This window comes from Hemicordylus capensis, chromosome 2, assembly GCF_027244095.1.
Source record: "Hemicordylus capensis ecotype Gifberg chromosome 2, rHemCap1.1.pri, whole genome shotgun sequence".
NCBI lineage: Eukaryota > Metazoa > Chordata > Lepidosauria > Squamata > Cordylidae > Hemicordylus > Hemicordylus capensis.
In genome coordinates, this window is record NC_069658.1 from 356,494,358 (window position 1) to 356,512,955 (window position 18,598).

The window sequence follows — 18,598 nt, forward strand, 5'->3', positions numbered from 1 at the left end:
TATTCATTACTCGATTCCCTACAAAATTAATTTGTTGGCTTAGAAAACCAGAGCAGAATTGTGGAAACAGGCTGCAAAAGATATTTAATTACCACTCAATTTCTGCATCATCACGTATATGGCTGTGTCGATAAAGGTGATTCGGCTGACATAATATACCTGAACTTCCAAAAAGCTTTTGACAAAGTTCCTCATCAAAGACTCTTGAAAAAAACCTAGCAGTCATAGGATAGGGGGACAAGTACATGTGTGGATTGGTAACTGGCTGAAGGAAAGGAAACAGAAGGTAGGTAAAAATAGAGAGTTTTCACAATGGAGGGAAGAAAGAAGTGGGATCCCCCAGGGATCTGTATTCAAACCAGTGCTTTATAATTTATTCATAAATGATCAAGAAGTTAGGGTAAGCAGCGAAATCCAAAACAGATTGTGAGGAGGTCCAAAAGGATCTCTCCAAACTGGGTGAACCACAAAATAGCAAATGTGGTTCAATGTTGGCAAGTGTAAAGTGATGCACATTGGGACGAAAAACCGCAACTTCACATATACGCTGATGGGATCTGAGCTGTCGGTGACTGCAGGGGGGTAGCAAGGTTGGATTGGGCCCAGAGATGAGATTTTAAAATGGGCCCCCAGCCCCTCAAAGTCCAGGGCCTCCGCACACCCCAGGCCCCCAAGGATTTAAGTCTGATATTTCAAAATAAGTATGCTGCTTGGAAATACATTTCACTGAATACACACATGCACACTTCACAATATATAGTGATATACACTGAATACTACATACAGTGGGTATAGGAAAGAATCACCCCCTTTGATAGACCTTAAATTCTGGTTCCCTTACATCCTGAAATGAAAACACAAAGAAAATTCCCTTCACCAGCTGTACTTATCCAATGCAACCTATAACATCCAACTGAAAAACATCACAATTACAGTCCAGAAAAAGTGTCAGAAATAAAAAACAAGAATTACTGAGATTGAAAAAGGATCACCCCCCCCAATGTCAATATTTTGTTGAACCACCTTTTGCTTTAATAACAGCCTTGAGTCTGTTGGGATACTTCTCTATCAACCTTGTACATCTAGACGGAGCAATATTTGCCCACTCCTCCATACAGAACTGTTCAAGTTCGGTCACATTGGATGGTAGGTGTTGGTGGACTGCTATCCTCCCTGGATCCGGTTGGCCCTCCAAACTGGATGGAAGAGCAAGGAGGAAACTGGTAAGAGAGGTTACCAAGAGGCCAATGGCCACTCTGAAGGAGTTAAAGGACTTCATGGCAAAGAGTGGTTGTTCTGTGCATGTGACAACAATTTCATGAGCGCTCCACAGATGTGGCTTGTTCGGGAGGGTCGCAAGGAGAAAGCCACTTCTCAAGAAAGGCCACATTAAAGCTCGTTTGAGCTTTGCCAGAAGGCACCTTGAAGATTCTGATGCCAAATGGAAAAAGGTCTTATGGTCAGATGAGACCAAGATTGAACTATTTGGCCTCAACACCAAACAGTACACCTGGCGTAAATCCAACGCAGCTCACCATCCACAACACACCAAACCTACAGTGAAGCATGGAGGTGGCAGCATCCTGTTGTTGGGGTGTTTCTCTGCCTCAGGGACTGGGGCTCTTGTTAGGGTCGAAGGAAAAATGGATGGGGCAAAATACCGTCCGATTCTGGAAGAAAACCTGCTACCCTCTGCCAGACAGTTGAGGATGGGCAGAAGATTCACCTTTCAACATGACAACGATCCGCAGCACACAGCAAAATTGACCACACAGTGGCTGAAGGAGAAAAAAGTGAACGTCCTCATGTGGCCCAGTCAGAGACCAGACCTTAATCCCATAGGAAATCTGTGGAGAGATTTGAAGATAGCAGTCCACCAACACCTACCATCCAATGTGACCGAACTTGAACAGTTCTGTATGGAGGAGTGGGCAAATATTGCTCCGTCTAGATGTGCAAGGTTGATAGAGAAGTATCCCAACAGACTCAAGGCTGTTATTAAAGCAAAAGGTGGTTCAACAAAATATTGACAATGGGGGGGTGGTGATCCTTTTTCAATCTCAGTAATTCTTGTTTTTTATTTCTGACACTTTTTCTGGACTGTAATTGTGATGTTTTTCAGTTGGATGTTATAGGTTGCATTGGATAAGTACAGCTGGTGAAGGGAATTTTCTTTGTGTTTTCATTTCAGGATGTAAGGGAACCAGAATTTAAGGTCTATCAAAGGGGGTGATTCTTTCCTATACCCACTGTATTTGTGCTACTTTTAATGCCTAGAACACACTAGAAACACTAATTATTAAAATGAGTCCCTAGCTGCAGATTAGCAAAGGAGACTTTCAACCATGCAGTGTGAGCCTATGTATGTTTCTCAGAATTCTGAACAAATTCAGTAAAGTTTGATTCCAGGAGGTTTTTCACATGGGGCTTTTAAAGCCCCATAACACACATCTCCTCTAGAATGGAGGTGCTGCATTCACATGTTGGCCAGATTTACCCTGAAGTCCCTGCGAGTTATTGGGGAGCAGTTCACACGCAATTCAGGTTTTTCACTGCTCATTAGAGTGTAGCCTGATTTATATCCAGAGTTTTAAAAAACCACTATTTTGCGTTGGTTCTTTGAGACAACTTCAATTTTGCAGTAAAGCCTTCCAGTAAACCTGCAGTAAAGCCTGCTGTGTGTAAAAATCCCAGGTAAGTGTGTGGAGAATTGCAGCCTCAGGCAGCAAATCTAACCACATTTAGCTGGAAGTACATTTCATTAAAACATAAAGGACTTGCTAGCAAGGAAAGCATGTCTACTTCAAAATAAACTCCATTGCATTCAACTGTCTGAGATCCTTCCCTGGTAAGTGCATATAGGATTGCACATGCTCAGGGATGTAAAGCGAACCAAACTAATTTGTGCTCCCAGCATATTCTGCTCCCTATAGGAGACCAGTAAGTCCCACTGAAGTAAGGAAGATAGGTGGGGAGAAATAGAGAAAAGAGCAAGAATTAGCACCATTCCTCAGGAGAAAAAGGGCGGTCGGGGGGGGAAGAGAATGAGGAATCTGCCTCTTCTTGGTAAAATTTTAAGATAGATGAGACATGCCAGGGCTCAAGGAGCTCCTGAAGTTACGCCCTCTGTCATAAAAGTCGTTCTCCCTGCTCCCCAATGTGGAAGTAGGGCTGATTGTGGTCTCTCACTGTTCTAAGATAAAAACCATTCTCTGCAGGTGCTCAGAAGCAGTGTCATTCCTAGTGGGACTGGGGGGCAAATCAGCATGTGCAGGGCCTCCTTAACATTTCATATCATTACAGAATCATACTGACTGATGACATATAGTGCAACTAGTGTGAGTGAGGTTTCTAGACATGCCCAACCATCTTGGCATTTCTGAAGAAAAATAAAATAAAATAAAATAAAACACACAACGCATGCTTCACAGTTCTCACTCAGACCTTCTGGGTTGCAAAACAACTTGAACATAAGTGCATTTATGAATGAATGAATGAACGAATATTATATTGTTTGTTCCAAAGGTTTTTGTAATTTTCTGCCATGAAACAAGGACTTATAGGACTTTTTAGATAGCTTTAAAAAAAAAAAGCCAGCAAATTTTCCAATCTGTTTCAAATTAAATATTCAGAGACTTCTCAGTCTCCCACGCCCACCACCATATCAAAGCCCTACAGCAAGCAAGCAGATCCCTACATATGGTGTGTGTGTGGGGGGGGGAGACCACAAAAAGGAATTCACATTTTACCTCCATTACTGGCAAAGGCTGGGCTGGCTGGCCTGGGCAGAAGGTCTGCAGAAGGCCTGTGGTGGGTAAGGGCAGACAGCGCTGGCCACTCTGCCTGCCTGCTTGCTTCCTTCCTTCGGCACTTGAGTTCAGGCTTCAGGGAGGCCTGCACAGAGGCCTCTCTGGAAGCCCCGCCCACCCACTGATCAGCTGAGAGGCAGGGAGAGAAGGAGCTCTAGCAGTTTGCAGGCTGCTTAGACTGTCAGCCAGGAGGGCAAGGGGGACTGGCTGAGTGAGGGTCCTTGGAGCTAAGCTGATGGGCAATGGGGTGTCACATGACATGTCTGGGGGGGGGCTCCAGGCAGTGGAACCCCCAGACAACTGTCTCCCCTTGCCCGATCGTAGTTCCACCCATGGGTGACTGACCAGGACAGGGATCTTGGGGTCGTGGCGGGAAGGGGATTGAAAATAAAACTGCTACTATTATAATACCCTTATACAAAACTATGGGGCAGCCACACTTGGAGTACTGCGTACAATTCTGGTCTCCACATTTAAAGAAGGACATTGCAGAACTGGAAAAAGTGCAGAAGATGGAAACCAAGATGATCAGGGCCTAGAGCACCTTTCTTATGAGAGAAGGCTACAACACCTGGGGCTTTTTAGTTTAGAAAAAAGGTGACTGTGGGGAGACATGATAGAGGTCTATAAAATCATGCATGGTGTGGAGAAAGTGGATAGAGATAATTTTTTCTTCCTGTCACATAACATTAGAACCAGGGGTCATCCTAGGAAATTGACTGCCAAGAAATTTAAGTAAAACAAACCTTTTCACACAACGCAGAATAACTTGTGGAATTCTCTGCCACAAGATGTGGTGACAGCCAACAACCTGGATGGCTTTAAGAGGGGTTTGGATAACTTCGCGGAGGAGAGGTCTATCAATGGTTACTAGTGGGAGGGCTATAGGCCACTCCAGCCTCAGAGGCAGGATGCCTCTGAATACCAGTTGCAGGGGAGTAACAGCAGGAGAGAGTGCATGCCCTCAACTTCTGCCTGTTGGCTTCTAGCGGCATCTGGTGGGCCACTGTGTGAAACAGCATGTTGGACTAGATGGGCCTTGGGCCTGATCTAGCAGGGCTGTTCTTATGTTCTCATGGCTCTTCAAATACACTTTTCATTGTACTACCTTTCCATGTGGAAGTAAAAAGTAACATACATTTCAAAAACTCACTGAAGTATAAGACATCATTTCCTCCCCCCACCCCAACTGAAACAGAATTACATATTTTCTGCATTTTTTTAGGTTACAAGAAGTTGGTAACACCAGAACGAACTGCCAGCAAAACCAGTTTGAGAAATGTCATTTTGAAATGCTGGTTTAAAATATATGGATTTTACCACTTTAAAAGAGCAAGAGGAAATGTACTGGTTTTTGGAGCCTGTGAAGTGGATAAACTAAATCCTTTGGAATTTTTATGGCACCAAAGATCAAGTTTAAGCAAACTTTGGAAGCAAAGTAAATTCAACCATGCTTTTTAAAGAGCAGATTCTTTCCTTTAAGAATTACACAGTTGTGTCAAACATGGCAAGCAATAAAAGGAAAGCCATAAACCCTAACAGATCTAACTGTTCACAGACTGTATGAGGTTATAAAGAGGTTTAAGTACAGGTAAACCCCATTATCCATGTGGGGTTTGTTCCACAGGAGAACCACGGAAAACAGAACTGTGGATATTGGGGTACTGAATTCAATGGGATGGGGGGAGCAAATAAAGTGCTCTACAAGTGTCCAACTGTCCAGGAATGTCTCCCTCCATCCCAAATTTCCCATCTGTCCGCAAAAAGATTATGTTTTTTTTTAAAGCAAATGAGCCACAACACAGCTCCAACTAAAAATGGCAGTTGGACATGACCCCTGAGGTCATTTCTGGCCATCTAGGAACTGTGGATACATGGGTTTTAGCTCTTTTGTATCTGTGGGAAATGAGGTCAGGTGTTAATTAGACACCCGCAGATATGCATACAGAGTCACCACGTATAGCAAGGTCCACCTGTATTATATTCATAAACATTTCCTCCTTTTTTCTGAAAACAGGAACATTTAAACTATACTACACAAGCTGGTCACTCCTGTATTATAATGCTCATACCAAAATATATTAAATCTAATACAAACCTAGTAAAAGTGAATATTGATACTTGTGCTGCAAGTGGGAAGTAAGCCCAATTACAATAAATTGAATTTACTTCCAAGTACACATGAATACAATGGGCTATCTCAAATTTAACACTGCAGTGAATTTCTCTTAGAAAACAGATACAACAAAATGTTTTGAAATATATATTAAAAATCCTTCTATGTTCACTAGGATCAGAAGATAATGTAGCAAAGCACTGAATGAAAATTCTTACTGAAAAACAAACTAGCCAACATCCAGACTAATGACATACTGGTGTAGCGATGCTGTATGACCCTCAGGGACATCTATTCAGGACAAGAGTCACAGTCAGTTTCAGAGGGATTCAATGAAAATCATCCTTTCCTTATAGCATGTGCACAGCATAAACATGCTATAAGAATTGTCTGGATGTCGGTCACTAAAGTTTAAGGTGCTACTGGGCAATTTTTATTGCAACGAACTAACCAGGCTGTTTATCCAAATTTCCAAAGTTTATCTGAAAAATGAACTTGCTTCTATTCAGTAACACACTCACTAAGTATAGGAGGACTTCATTATCCGCAGGGGTTAGGTTCTCGGCCCACCACCACAGTTAACAAAACTGCAAATGTTGGGACATGAATGCAACTGAAATCTGGGGATTAGGTTCCCAGAGTGGGGCAAGAAAACAAAAGGAGCACTAGCCTTTTCCTGTGCGAAGGTGGCATCCACCACTGGCCTCTTTCCCGGCCAGGGTTTCTCCTAAGTGCTGGCCTTTCTCCTTGCTAAGGAAACATCCCCTGTGTAGAGCGGGGACTGCTGGAGGGCCAATCACTGGCTGTAGCCCCATGCGCTCCTTGAGCGCTGGCCTTTTCCATGTGCCTCCACCCGCTGATTTGGATGGAGACCCGGATTTGAGTGGAGACCCAGGATTTGGATGGAGTCACTGGTCTCACTGGACTTGCAAGGCCTGAGAGGGATAAGGAAGCCCATGACAGTCAGTGAGGAGAGCCACCACGTAGAGGAAGACGTTCCTTTTGTCAGCTCTGCCCAGCCTCTGGCGCTCCCCTGTCCTGAAGGGATGTCACGTTCTATCCCCGTTGCTAAGAGAAAAGAGATGGGGCAGTGCTTGAGGAATACATGGGGGGAAGGGGCAAGGCAGTGCTGCTGCCACTGCAAGGAAAGAGGCCAGTGCTCAAGGGGCGTGTGGGGCGGCAGCTGTTAAAGCCACACTGCGGGGAGAGATGGCAGCACTTGAGGATTGTGCAGGCAGGCGAAGGCACAGGGGGAAAGCCAGTGCTCAAGGAGTGCGCAGGGCAGAGGCTGGTGATTGGCCCACCGGCAGCACCCACTCTACAGAGGAGGTTTCCTTAACAAGAAGAAAGGTCAGCAGTTAGGAGAAACCCTGGCAGGGAAAGCGCCAGCAGTAGATGTTGCCTTTGCACAGGAAAAGGCCAGTGCTCCTTTTCTTCTTTCTCCCCTCTCACTCAAAAAACTGCAGATACGTGAACCTCTTACCCACTGTTAATGAGGCTTGCCCTCTATTTTAAAACTGTAGATATATGAAACTGCAAGTAATGGAACCGCGAATAAGGAGGTTCTCCTGTATACTAGCTAATTTACTTAAAGACAAGCATAAACTGGCAAGCAGGGTAAAAGAAGTCTGTCTGCAGTGACAATATTATTCCCCCCAGAAAAGACTCACAAGCACATTAATTCCTAAGATCAAAAGAGACTTAGAGTGAATTTTACTTAGAGTGAAGAGACTTAGAGTCAATTAGTTTAATCAGTCAGTACTTAAGGTTGCTATCTTAGTGTCAAGTAAGTTACCCTAGATGTTCTTTGATTTTTAAATGAAAAGCAGTCAAAAAAGGCTGAAGTCAGGGTGTGGGATGGGGGAGGTGCTTCTGAGTAGACAAGTGAAAAGCCTCCTACACTGTGAGAAAACTTAGATATTAACAAAAAAAGGTTGGTACTTGACACATACAGATGTGTAAACTAGGATCCAAGTGTGTACAGGACAAAATAATAGTACCACCAAGGCACAACGAGTGGCTTGGAATTTAACTTCTGTTCCAAGAATGGAATCAACTTCCATTCATAGAAGAGTGGTGTTTTCTGGTGGGGTTTTTTTTCTCCCCCCCCCCATTTTGGCCACCCCTTTCCTATGTAGCCCTTGCGCCCACTACAATTCTGATCCTGAGGGCTTGGAAACTTCTGGAACAGAATGGTTAGTGGTACTAGGGGTTGTAGCAAAAAAACCAGGAATCACCAAAAATCAGAGTTTACTGAGTTTATGGACTCATTCCATAGTTTCATCCATCTTGGACCCAAACCACGCTAGGCTCTCAAACAGGAGGTCTTCAATTCTGGCCCGTGCCTCAAGAGTGAGGCCTGAAGAGTGAAGCCATGTGTGGTGGCACAACGCTATGTAACTGGCCCTAGATCTTGCTGTACGGTTAGTGGCATGACGGGACATATGGAGGAGTTGCTTGCTCAATTTGGAAGCTTCCCTTTGTAAAGCAACAGCCAGGTCCCTCTGATCCAACAGGAGGGACTCTAGGTATGGAGATAGCCTTTCCCACCGCAGATAATTATAGTGGGACATCCAGGCCTGATAACTAGTCGTGGACGTCGTGGAGTAAAGACGCTGACTCCTGGAGTCCAACTTCCGTCCCTCTCTATCCATAAAGATAGAGAGAGCTCTATTCCTTCATCTACTTTGGGCAGCCTCCACCACAATGGAATTCGGGGGCTAGGGTACTTATGGAGAAAGTGGCAATCCTCAAATTGGATTCTGTAGAAATTTTCTATTTTCTTTGAGGTAGACTTGACTGTGAACAGCTGTTCCCAGCAACTATGGATGATATCCATCAAGGATGGATTCATAGGTAAGGCCACCAATTAAGGTGCATAATTGTCAATTGAGTAAAAAGTTGGATTAGAGGCAGGCTTAGAGGGATCTTTAACTTGAAGGCCTAAAGCTGTGGCCATTCAGGAGACTGGCTCAGCAAAAGGATTTCAGGTCCTATGAAGGAGGCAGGGATCTGGGATCTTCCACTGTCAGATGGAGTAGGAGCAGAAGTCAAATCTAGCGTATGAGGGGGACAGACAGATCTTCTTGGTCAGGCTCTGAATCTGAGGTCTGTAAAAGTTGAGATGGTGATATTGAGTCTACAGATGGCAAGTCGATGGGTGGTGCTGCCACTTGAGCAGGTGGCTGTTCTGGCAATATGACAGTTGAATGAGAAGGGAGCGATGTAAGTGCCCTACAAGCCAGCTCAGCAAAAGGCTCAGTGGGTGAAGCCGGAGGGGCAAGGCGAGTGAGACGTCCCCTGGTACCCAGAGTAACGCCTAGCAGGAGATCTGCAGTAACAGTGAGGCGGACAAGAGTGCAAACGGGATCTAGAGCGGCAGTCATAAGATGAATGAGTCCTGTTGTAGGTGCAACAAGAAGTGGCACCCCTCCTCCTTTGATGAAAGTCAGAGTAGTAATGTCCACTAGCATAGTCACTTCCAGGAGAGTATGCATGCCCTTCTGGAGACACAGAATAAACAGAGCAAGGAGCATCCCAATAGTTTCCATAGTTCCTGGCATCGCTGGAGGAGGCACATTAGCAATGCCCGTCATAGGCTGGAGGGGTCTAAGCACTGATCAGAGCAGTCAAGAGAAACCCGGCTGTTCCTCCTCCACAGAAGAAAAAGAGGCATCCTAATCAGAGTGGTGGGTGTGGCCATGAGGGGACATAGAGAAAGATGCACTGTGTTTGTCCATTTGGTACTGCGCTGGGTGTCAGTACTGGGCACAATGGAGTATGACACTTGGACTTGCGGAGAGCTTTCTTAGGTCCGATGGGGGCAGCAGCCACAGTCGCCAAGAAGGGGAGAACGCACCACTTCAGCCAAAGTGGAGGCATCCTGTGGAGGTGGTACAGACTTTTTCTTCTTTGGTATCAGAGGTTGAGTGTCTGGCTTTGCCTTGTACACCTTATGTGCAGTTTGGCCCAGCAAGTTAGAAGATGCCAAGGGCAAAGAGGCAGTGTTTACTGTTCCCGAGGAAGCCGAAGTTGTCTGTCCTGATCAGTGTTCCCTGTAAGATGGATTTTCAGATGTTGTTGACTACAGCTCCCAGACTCCCCAGCTGCAATGGCCTTTGGCAGAGGATTCTGGGAACTGTAGTCAACATCTGGAAATCTCTCTTAGAGGGAACAGTGGTCCTGATAGGGAAGCAGAGAGCGCAGGCAGCGGCGTTACTGAATAGGAGGGAAGTGGATGCGTTCCATCTGAACCTAGGCCCAAGGGCCTAGGTTCTGCTGCTGTTGGAAGGTAGTTTTTGCAAAGCAAGGTCTGAAGGCCCACTGACAGAGGCAGATGTGTCCTTAGTTGTAGAGGAAGTGAGGGTTCTTTCCCACAAAAAGGAGCACAGTCACAACTACCTGTTGTGCTGGGCCTGACTTGTAAACTGTTAGCAATGTAGGCAGGATTGTACTTTGTGAGATTCACCCAAACAGAGTAAACAAAGCTGGTGGCCATCAGAAGTTGGGAATTTGGCCTTACAAGTCATACAGTGCTTAAAAGACATGGTTCTAGCCAAAAAACATTGGCTAATAACACAAGTCTCCCCGCCCCAATAAGTGGAGTGGGGGGCAGGGTGGTAAGAAATAAAAACGCCAAAAGGTACGGGGAGGAAAACTTAGTAATCAAAGATAGATGAGAGAGAGAGAGAGAGAAAATAAAGAGCAAAAAAAAAAAGGGGGCGGGGAGTGAGTGAGTCAGTAAACGTTATATGCTTACAGCCTGGAAACTGTCTGACAGACTCAAGGGTCCTATCCCTTTGGTGGATGATAAAAATCTGAGGAGGTAAGGGTATGCAAGTAGATTACCTACGGGAAACAGGGAGGACGAAGTGACAGAAAAATGTGTTCTAAAGTAGCAGCTTGGAAAGTCCACGGACAGGCCTTCACACAGGCACAGAGCCCAGCTGTGTGATGGACAGAGACCACCCAGAAGAACCTCATTAACTAAAGCATCTGGGACCAGTAAGGGACTTGTCAGTTGTTAAAAGACCAAGGATTTGGGGGAAAGGGATGAAGAAAGAGCATGGAAGTAAATGTAAGAGATCCCCGTAATAAACCTCAATGTGAACATACAATGTATTTTATTACACTGTATCCTACCTTCAACGGCTCTTTTGAAGAATACTTTGCAGCTGCCACAAGTTAGGACACCATAATGACACCCAGAAGCCTCATCTGAGCAAACAAGGCAAAGTTTGGGAGGTGGTCCCGTAGTTGTTGAGGAGGTAGTTGGTGAAGCGCTTACATCAGATCTCATTCCAGGGCTAAAGTAAGAAACAAAAGACAGAAAGCTAAAAAAAGAAATTAAAATTGTAGCAAAATCAGAAATACAAAAACCTTGACAATTTGGATTTTGGCATTAATCATTATACTCCCAGCCGAGTATTTAACATTGTTTAGAACTATAATATGCAGCACAATTTATACAATAAGATTCCAGGATGAACGTGCATGGCTATGGCTATGCTAATGGCAGAGATGCTGGAAAGAACTATTCTGTCTACTTTCCTTTCACTATCCCTACAACTGGACTAAATTTGATCAAATTGGTTAGGCAGTTCACAAGTTAGCCCACTTGTGCCTCAAATGTTCATATGTCTGTCATCTTGAACGACATCATCAAACTATGCCTTTGAGGTGTCCCTATGTGCCCCTACAACTGTACCAAATTTGGTCCAAATTGGTTTCCACTTGGATGTAAAACATTCATGCATTCGCCAGCTTGAATTGGAGTGGATGAAATAATCACAAACTATGTCGTTGAAGTATCCCTATGTGTTCCTACAACTGTACCAATTTGGTTCATACAGGCCCAGGCATTGCAAAGTTGATGTGGGGGATGGACAGACAAACACACACACACTCTCTCTCTCTCTCTCTCTCTCACTGCAGGGTGGTCTCATAAGTTTACTTTCCTTAAGGAAAGTAGGCTAAAAAGGTGGCAGCATGGGAACACACACACAATTATTGCCACTATTATATTTAAACATCTATTTTTTCCCCTTCCTTGACTGGAAGACATCAGAAGTATGGAATCTTACTGGAATGCATGCTTCCTAGCTATTTTTAATCTATATACTTGTTATCTAAAATTGTATTAGGATGTCAACTGTAAGTCAGCCTAGATGCAGTTTTAAAGAATTAGTATCTTAAGGCCATTAGGATCAACATAATGTTTAAATGCTTCAGTTTGTACACATGGTACTACTACAGGCATAAAACCACAACACATTTTTTGGGAAGAAACATTACATAATGATTGGCCCAACAAAGGGAAATTGAGCTGGATGCTGAAAGAAGTTAAACTCTATAATGCAAACAGCACTAACTGAAATTTAACATTTAAGTGTATATAGCACAACTTGATATATAATTCTGATAACTGTATCAAATAGCTAAACTCTGAGGTCTAATGCATATGTGTGTGTATGAGATTTAAACAATCTTTTCTTTTTTTTTGCTATAAGATTAGAAGCTGTTTACGATGCCTTTCCATTATGCATAAAACAGAAACATTTCAGTTCTGGAATTATCATCCATCTGCATTTTATTTTTTTAAGAACTCTTAACTGAAGCAGATTCTGATATAGGATACAAAACAGACTTCTTGATTTAGGCTTCATGCTATTTAGAACCTGGTAAAGGGTTGAATATATTTAAGTATAAGCAAGTGCAACTTACATTATTGAGATTTTTAGGCAAGTTAAGAGAGATTTAGGGAAACAGTGGGTAACAACAAATTATGGTTTGATGTTACATGATTGAACTTTAGACTCATGTTCTCTCTTCCCCTTCTGAACTTTGTTTAATTCATTGCTTCCTGATTTGCAACAAGCTATCGTTTGCTGTAACATCTGAACCATCAGATTATGGTTTACCATATTCTCTAAACCAGGATTGTAAGCCATAATTTACCAGTTCAGATATGATGACATACTATGGGTTTGCCACAAACCAGGATATCACCAACAAAGAAACTTGTAGAGTGGGGGGCAAGTATCCCTATGTAGGTTCATGCACACCCGGGAGGCGGGGGGTTTAAGGAGCAGGGAGGGTGCCCTTACACACACACACACACACACACACACACCCGCGTTTCCCTTGCTGGGCTGCCCCAAAAAATGCTGGCGTGGGGCTGCTGCGTACCTCCTTACAGTTCCAGTCAGCACTGTACTGGAAGTGGCCTGCAAGGGGGTACACAGCAGTCCTGTGCCAGCATTTTGGGGGGAAGCATTTTTGGGGACAGTGCAAGGGAACATGGCAGGGTGTGTGTGTAAGGGCACCTTTCCCTGCTCCTTAAAGGTAACTCCTCACCTCTGAACCAGCTCGAATGCCACACTTCCAAACTGGTTGATTCACATCCCTAGTATACATCCAGTGTGTGTGTGAAATTACAAAGACATTAGGCTCATTCACACATTACGTTCAACACTCGTACAATGGGTGTATAGTGTACACAGGTACAGATCTATCTATACACAGGTACAGTCATTCACATGTTATGTTGAACGCAGGTACAGGAGTGCACTCCCTATCTGAACCATGTATTTGAAGGGCCTGTATCCAGGTTCACTTTTAATATGAACCCAGGCAGTCATTCACACAAACGTGTACAAGTGTACAGACATTTGTACACTCATACAGCATAATGTCTGAATCAGGCTAAAGGCGGCCAATGAATGAATGAATTCATTCATAAATGAAATAATGAATGAATAAATAAATTCATAAATGAAAGAGATAGGGGAGGGGAATAGAAAGTGAAACCAAAAGTGAACAGAATGTATTCATGCAGTCTTGAGTGTATTTTCAAAGTGTATCCTCCATTGTAAAGGGGAAAGATGGCAGTAGCCGCTCAAAGAGATCCCATTTGGGAATATTTTAATGATGCTCCTGTACCTATGGATAGGACAGGCATTCGTGCGAAATGCAAGGCCTGGTTGTGCAAATGAAACTGCATTATGAAATGTGTGCAGCCAGTGTGGTGTAGTAGTTAGAGTGCTGGACTAGGACTGGGGAGACCCGAGTTCAAATCCCCATTCGGCCATGAAACTTGCTGGGTGACTCTGGGCCAGTCACTTCTCTCTCAGCCTAACCTACTTCACAGGGTTGTTGTGAGGAAGAACTTAAGTACGTAGTACACCGCTCTGGGCTCCTTGGAGGAAGAGCGGGATATAAAATGTAATAATAATAATTATTATTATTATGTGTACTTTCTTAGACAAGCTATATGAGTTTTAGAGGGACTACAGCTCCGCGTCTCTCCTTTTTAAAAGATGGAATAGACAATGATGGGTGCCAATTACTTTTGTCAGTTTCAAGTTATTTCAGAGACAATTGTGAGTTCTTCTTTTTTCATGGAGGGGTACCAACACATTTGTCCACATGTGTAAATAAAATTAAAAATATTAATTATAACCAAGGAAGTTAAATATATAAACAAAATAATTTTAAAAAACTATATTGAAATAATCTAGACATGATACCGCTTGGATAGTTAGTGTGGATTGAAATATGCCTTCCACCATTAAAGGGGAAAAAGGCAAGGTTGTGCCATTGAGTCGGTGTCGATTCCTGGCGACCACAGAGCCATATGGGTTTTTTTAGTAGAATACAGGAGTGGTTTACCATTGACTTCTCCCATGCAGTATGAGATGATGCCTTTCAGCACTTTCTTATATCGCTGCAGCCCAATATAGGAGTTTCCCATAATCAGGGAAACACACCAGCGGGGATTTGAACCAACAGCCTCCTTGATCGCTAGGCAGGTTGCTTCCCCACTGAATTAGAAATCCTGAAATTCTATCAGACATAAAATCCAAACCATCTATCCAATCCACCAAATTTGACATGGAGTAACTAGGAGACAAGTGCCACCACTTGCCCAAATCTGGTACAGATTCAGAGAACTCACCAAGATACAGTAACCCAAAAACGGATCCCGAAGAAGCTGTTTTGTTTTGTCTTTAAGATTGATTCTTGTTAATTCATGTATTCTTGAATGTGTACAGAGAGAATCCATTTGTTTCATGCCTCTAGGCAGATATAATTCTGCAGTAAAAAAAGGCATGTGGCCTGTATGACCAAATGTTTTTTATTATGCTCCTAGGTTATACAAATATTTTGGCTTGGATCTAACAGTGCTCTATGCAACTGGACAGGCACTTCCACTCATGTAAGGTGCCTCATTAATTTCTATCAGCTCCCCACAACAACATCCCACGCCATTCCAGGAGTGAAGGAGAGTAGGGCGATGCATTTGGAAGAAGACACTGTGTAAGCAGGATTCTGCTCATGCTTCTAAATAAGCCCTTATTTAGTTGCCAAGCCACCTAATGGCACAGCAGAGAAGTAACTTGCCTAGGGAGCAAGAGGTTGCCGGTTTGAATCCCCGCTGGTATGTTTCACAGCAGCAGTGATATAGGAAGATGCTGAAAGGCATAATCTCATATTGCATGTGAGGAGGCAATCGTAAATCCCTCCTGTATTCTACCAAAAGACAACCACAGGGGTCTGTGGTTGCCAGGAGTCACCACCAACTCAACAGCACAACTTTACTTTATTTAGTTACCAAGCAATGTTTCCTAGCAAACAGTTTGAATGCATGGTTGTTCAAGAAATATATTAATTTCAAAACTGGAAAACGTGATTTAATATTTCAAGTTCCTTGCTGGGTCAGACCCAAAATCCATCTAGCCCAGCATCTTGTTTCACAAAGTGGCCAAGCGTAACTGGTATATGTATGCAACTGAGTCTTTCACTCTTGCTTTCCAGCAATGAGGAGCTAGCTAGCATTTCACCATCATGATTAGTAGCCACTAACATATGCATCATCCATGATTTTGTCAATTCCTCTTTTTAAAGTTGTCCAGTCCTCACCTATTGGTCAGAGGAGCCACAGCTACAGCGAGCTTAATTCCCTCCTTCCAGTCATTAAGAATCCTGATGTGATCTAACTGCCAGTTGCCCAGGGACCGTAGACCCGAAGGGAAGCACACTCTGGTCTCTACCATCAGCAAGAGGACTAAGAGCTGCAAAGTTATGTACATGTCTCTGTGTTTTAAAGTGTTATTGTATTATTAAGCCATCTTGAGGATCTTTTCATTCAAAGGAAGGGTATAAATCTAATACATAAAGCCATCTAAACTAGTTGCCAAATCCATAAATTAATTATACATTATGTGAATAAGTGTTTCTTTTGTACATTCTGGATCTCCTGTTAACTAGCTTCATGGGATGACCTCAAGTTATAGGAGTGTGATGCTTTCCACCAATCTGCCTGGAACAGATATTGAGGTAATGGACCAATTCCCTAAAAAAAAAATCGGTGTTACAATCTAATACTCTAAAAAGCTGATTTTTGTTCGAAGACCAGCAATTTCACATTTAAGCTCTTTAAGACCTTGAGTGGATGCCATCCAGACCTAGTGATTTGCTAATTTTGTCAATTAAAAAAAAAGCCATATAACTTCATCTCTTGTCAACTCCACTTAACTCCATTAATCAGACTTCCTCCCTGGCAGGGATGTGTGAGCTGGCTCGAGGTCAAGCCAGTTCGCCATCAAACGGGGAAAACTCGAGGGCTTGCCCTCGAGCTGGACAAGGCCTGGTTCAGCTAGACCTTTGAGCTGGTTTGGGGGTTCTAAGTTAATTTCTTTCTTTCTTTTTTACAGACTCATTGCTGGATCCAGAGGCATTCCAACCCTTCCTCTGGCCATGGGGGTGGGGTGTTTCTGCCCTCCCCCTCCCCCCACCGGCCTTCTCTCGCTCTAAAATGGGTCTGTTTTCGGGGCATTCCAACCCTTCCACCAGTAGTAGTGGCCATTTTGGAGGCCACAATGCATGCCCAAAGGGCCTCTGCATGGACGGGTCATGACACAAACAACACAGAAGCCCAATGGGCATGCATGGCAGCTTCCAAAATGGTCACCGCCACCGGAAGAAGGGCTGGAAGAGCCTGAAAACAGGCCGAACTGACCCGTTTTAGAGCTGGAGAAGGCCAGTGGGGGGAGGGGAGATGGCAGAGACACCTCCCCCGCAGTGGCCACTGTGGTCTCGGATCCGGCAGTGTGTCTGTTAAAAAAAATGTTTTAAACACAGAACCCTCAAACAGGCTCGAATTCTACCTGAGCCGGGGGTATGTTTAGGGGGCACAAAATCTAACATTCCCGTTTCAGTTTGAGTCTGGTTCAAACTGAACTGGGCAAACCAGTTTTGTGCACACCCCTACTCCCTGGAAAATTTGCCTTTTGCATGTAGGTTGTTTGATCTACATCCTTTGCAATGAAGAAGTATCTGAATTCCTGTGACTGAAAACAATCTACTTGAAAGAAATCATGTGCAAACCTGTAAAGAGTATAAGAGTTTCCTTGTATACTGTCTTGGCACTTTTGTGTGATGCCACACACACTCCCTCCCTCCCTCTTTGACCAAGGAGACCTCTCAGCTGAAAGTGCTGACTAAGGGTCAAACCACACATTACCTTGTTATTAGATTCCGTGTGTGTGTGTGTGTTTTCTAAATAGGAACTTTGGGACCAGGATAATGGCATAGAAGAGGGGAGTTCTGCCCCCACCACAGACCCAATTTAGAATGGTGCCCCCCCTCCACACACAGTTATTTGATGGTGGTGGTGAATTCCATTGATGCCAACAGGAGGCATACAGAAGTCATGAAGCAAGTGGCAGCAGTGATCTGGATTACATTGGCCAGGATTTAGATTCCCTTTAATGGCTGATCAATCAGTAATGGCTGCTATATCAGATAACCAGATAAAAACTTAACTTACTGACTGTACAGAGAACCTACCATACTCCATGTTCTACAGCTGTCAAAACCACATTGTTTTGGTTTTGTACCATACGAAAAATAAATGGAATTCAACACAACAAAAAGTTAATATTTCTATGCAATATTTTATTGCAATGTTTTCTATTTCAACATACTGATTAGTAAAACATAGATCTTAGGAAGACAAAGATAGAAGTGAAAGGTAGTATTTATTAACATAGCCTATGGATAGAGAACTAGATACAAAGAGGCAGAGATGTGCTTGTAAACTCCACAATTATTATCCAGAAAGCATACATATTTTCAAATGCATCTATGTTGTATTCTTTAAAAGTGAGTGTATACCACTGCATGCTTTATAAGAGGAGTGTACTGTATTTGTCTCCAGCAGGCAAAGATAAGAACCCTCTAAAAGTTCAAAAGGACAATTCATGTAGACAAGTTACCCAACATAATTTGTTTGTTAATGATTTGCCAAAGTCTTTCAATCAAGCACAAGGTCCAAACATAGTAAAACCTGGGTGTTATGAGTAAACTGACATTGAATGTCATATCAAAATTAAAGATTTCAAAAAGTGCAATTTCTTTAATGGAGAGAAAATCTCTCTCTCTCTCTCTCTCTCTCTCACACACACACACACACAAAAACACACTTACTTCCCTTCAAGTATGAATGGAGCAATACTGAGAGTCTCCAAGGAATCTGGTAGGAAGGCTTATGCGAAACAATACTTGAACGTCGTTCACATGACTAGCCCTACACGGGCTAGAACTGGTCCACCAGGTAGGACTGCCATGAGAACCACCAGGATCACGAGTAATCCCAGTGCCCCTTTGCTGA

At 43.5% G+C, this 18,598-nt stretch overlaps 1 protein-coding gene across 2 annotated transcripts in view; it reads right to left on the reverse strand.

Moving 5' to 3' along the window:
* Window positions 1–18,598, reverse strand: part of NR3C1 (nuclear receptor subfamily 3 group C member 1) — a 130,920-nt gene that overhangs the window by 55,074 nt on the left and 57,248 nt on the right. For both annotated transcript variants that reach the window (XM_053294445.1, XM_053294446.1), the window contains exon 3: window positions 11,068–11,231. In XM_053294445.1, the coding sequence (XP_053150420.1) occupies window positions 11,068–11,231 (164 nt within the window). The remainder of the gene's footprint in view (window positions 1–11,067; window positions 11,232–18,598) is intronic.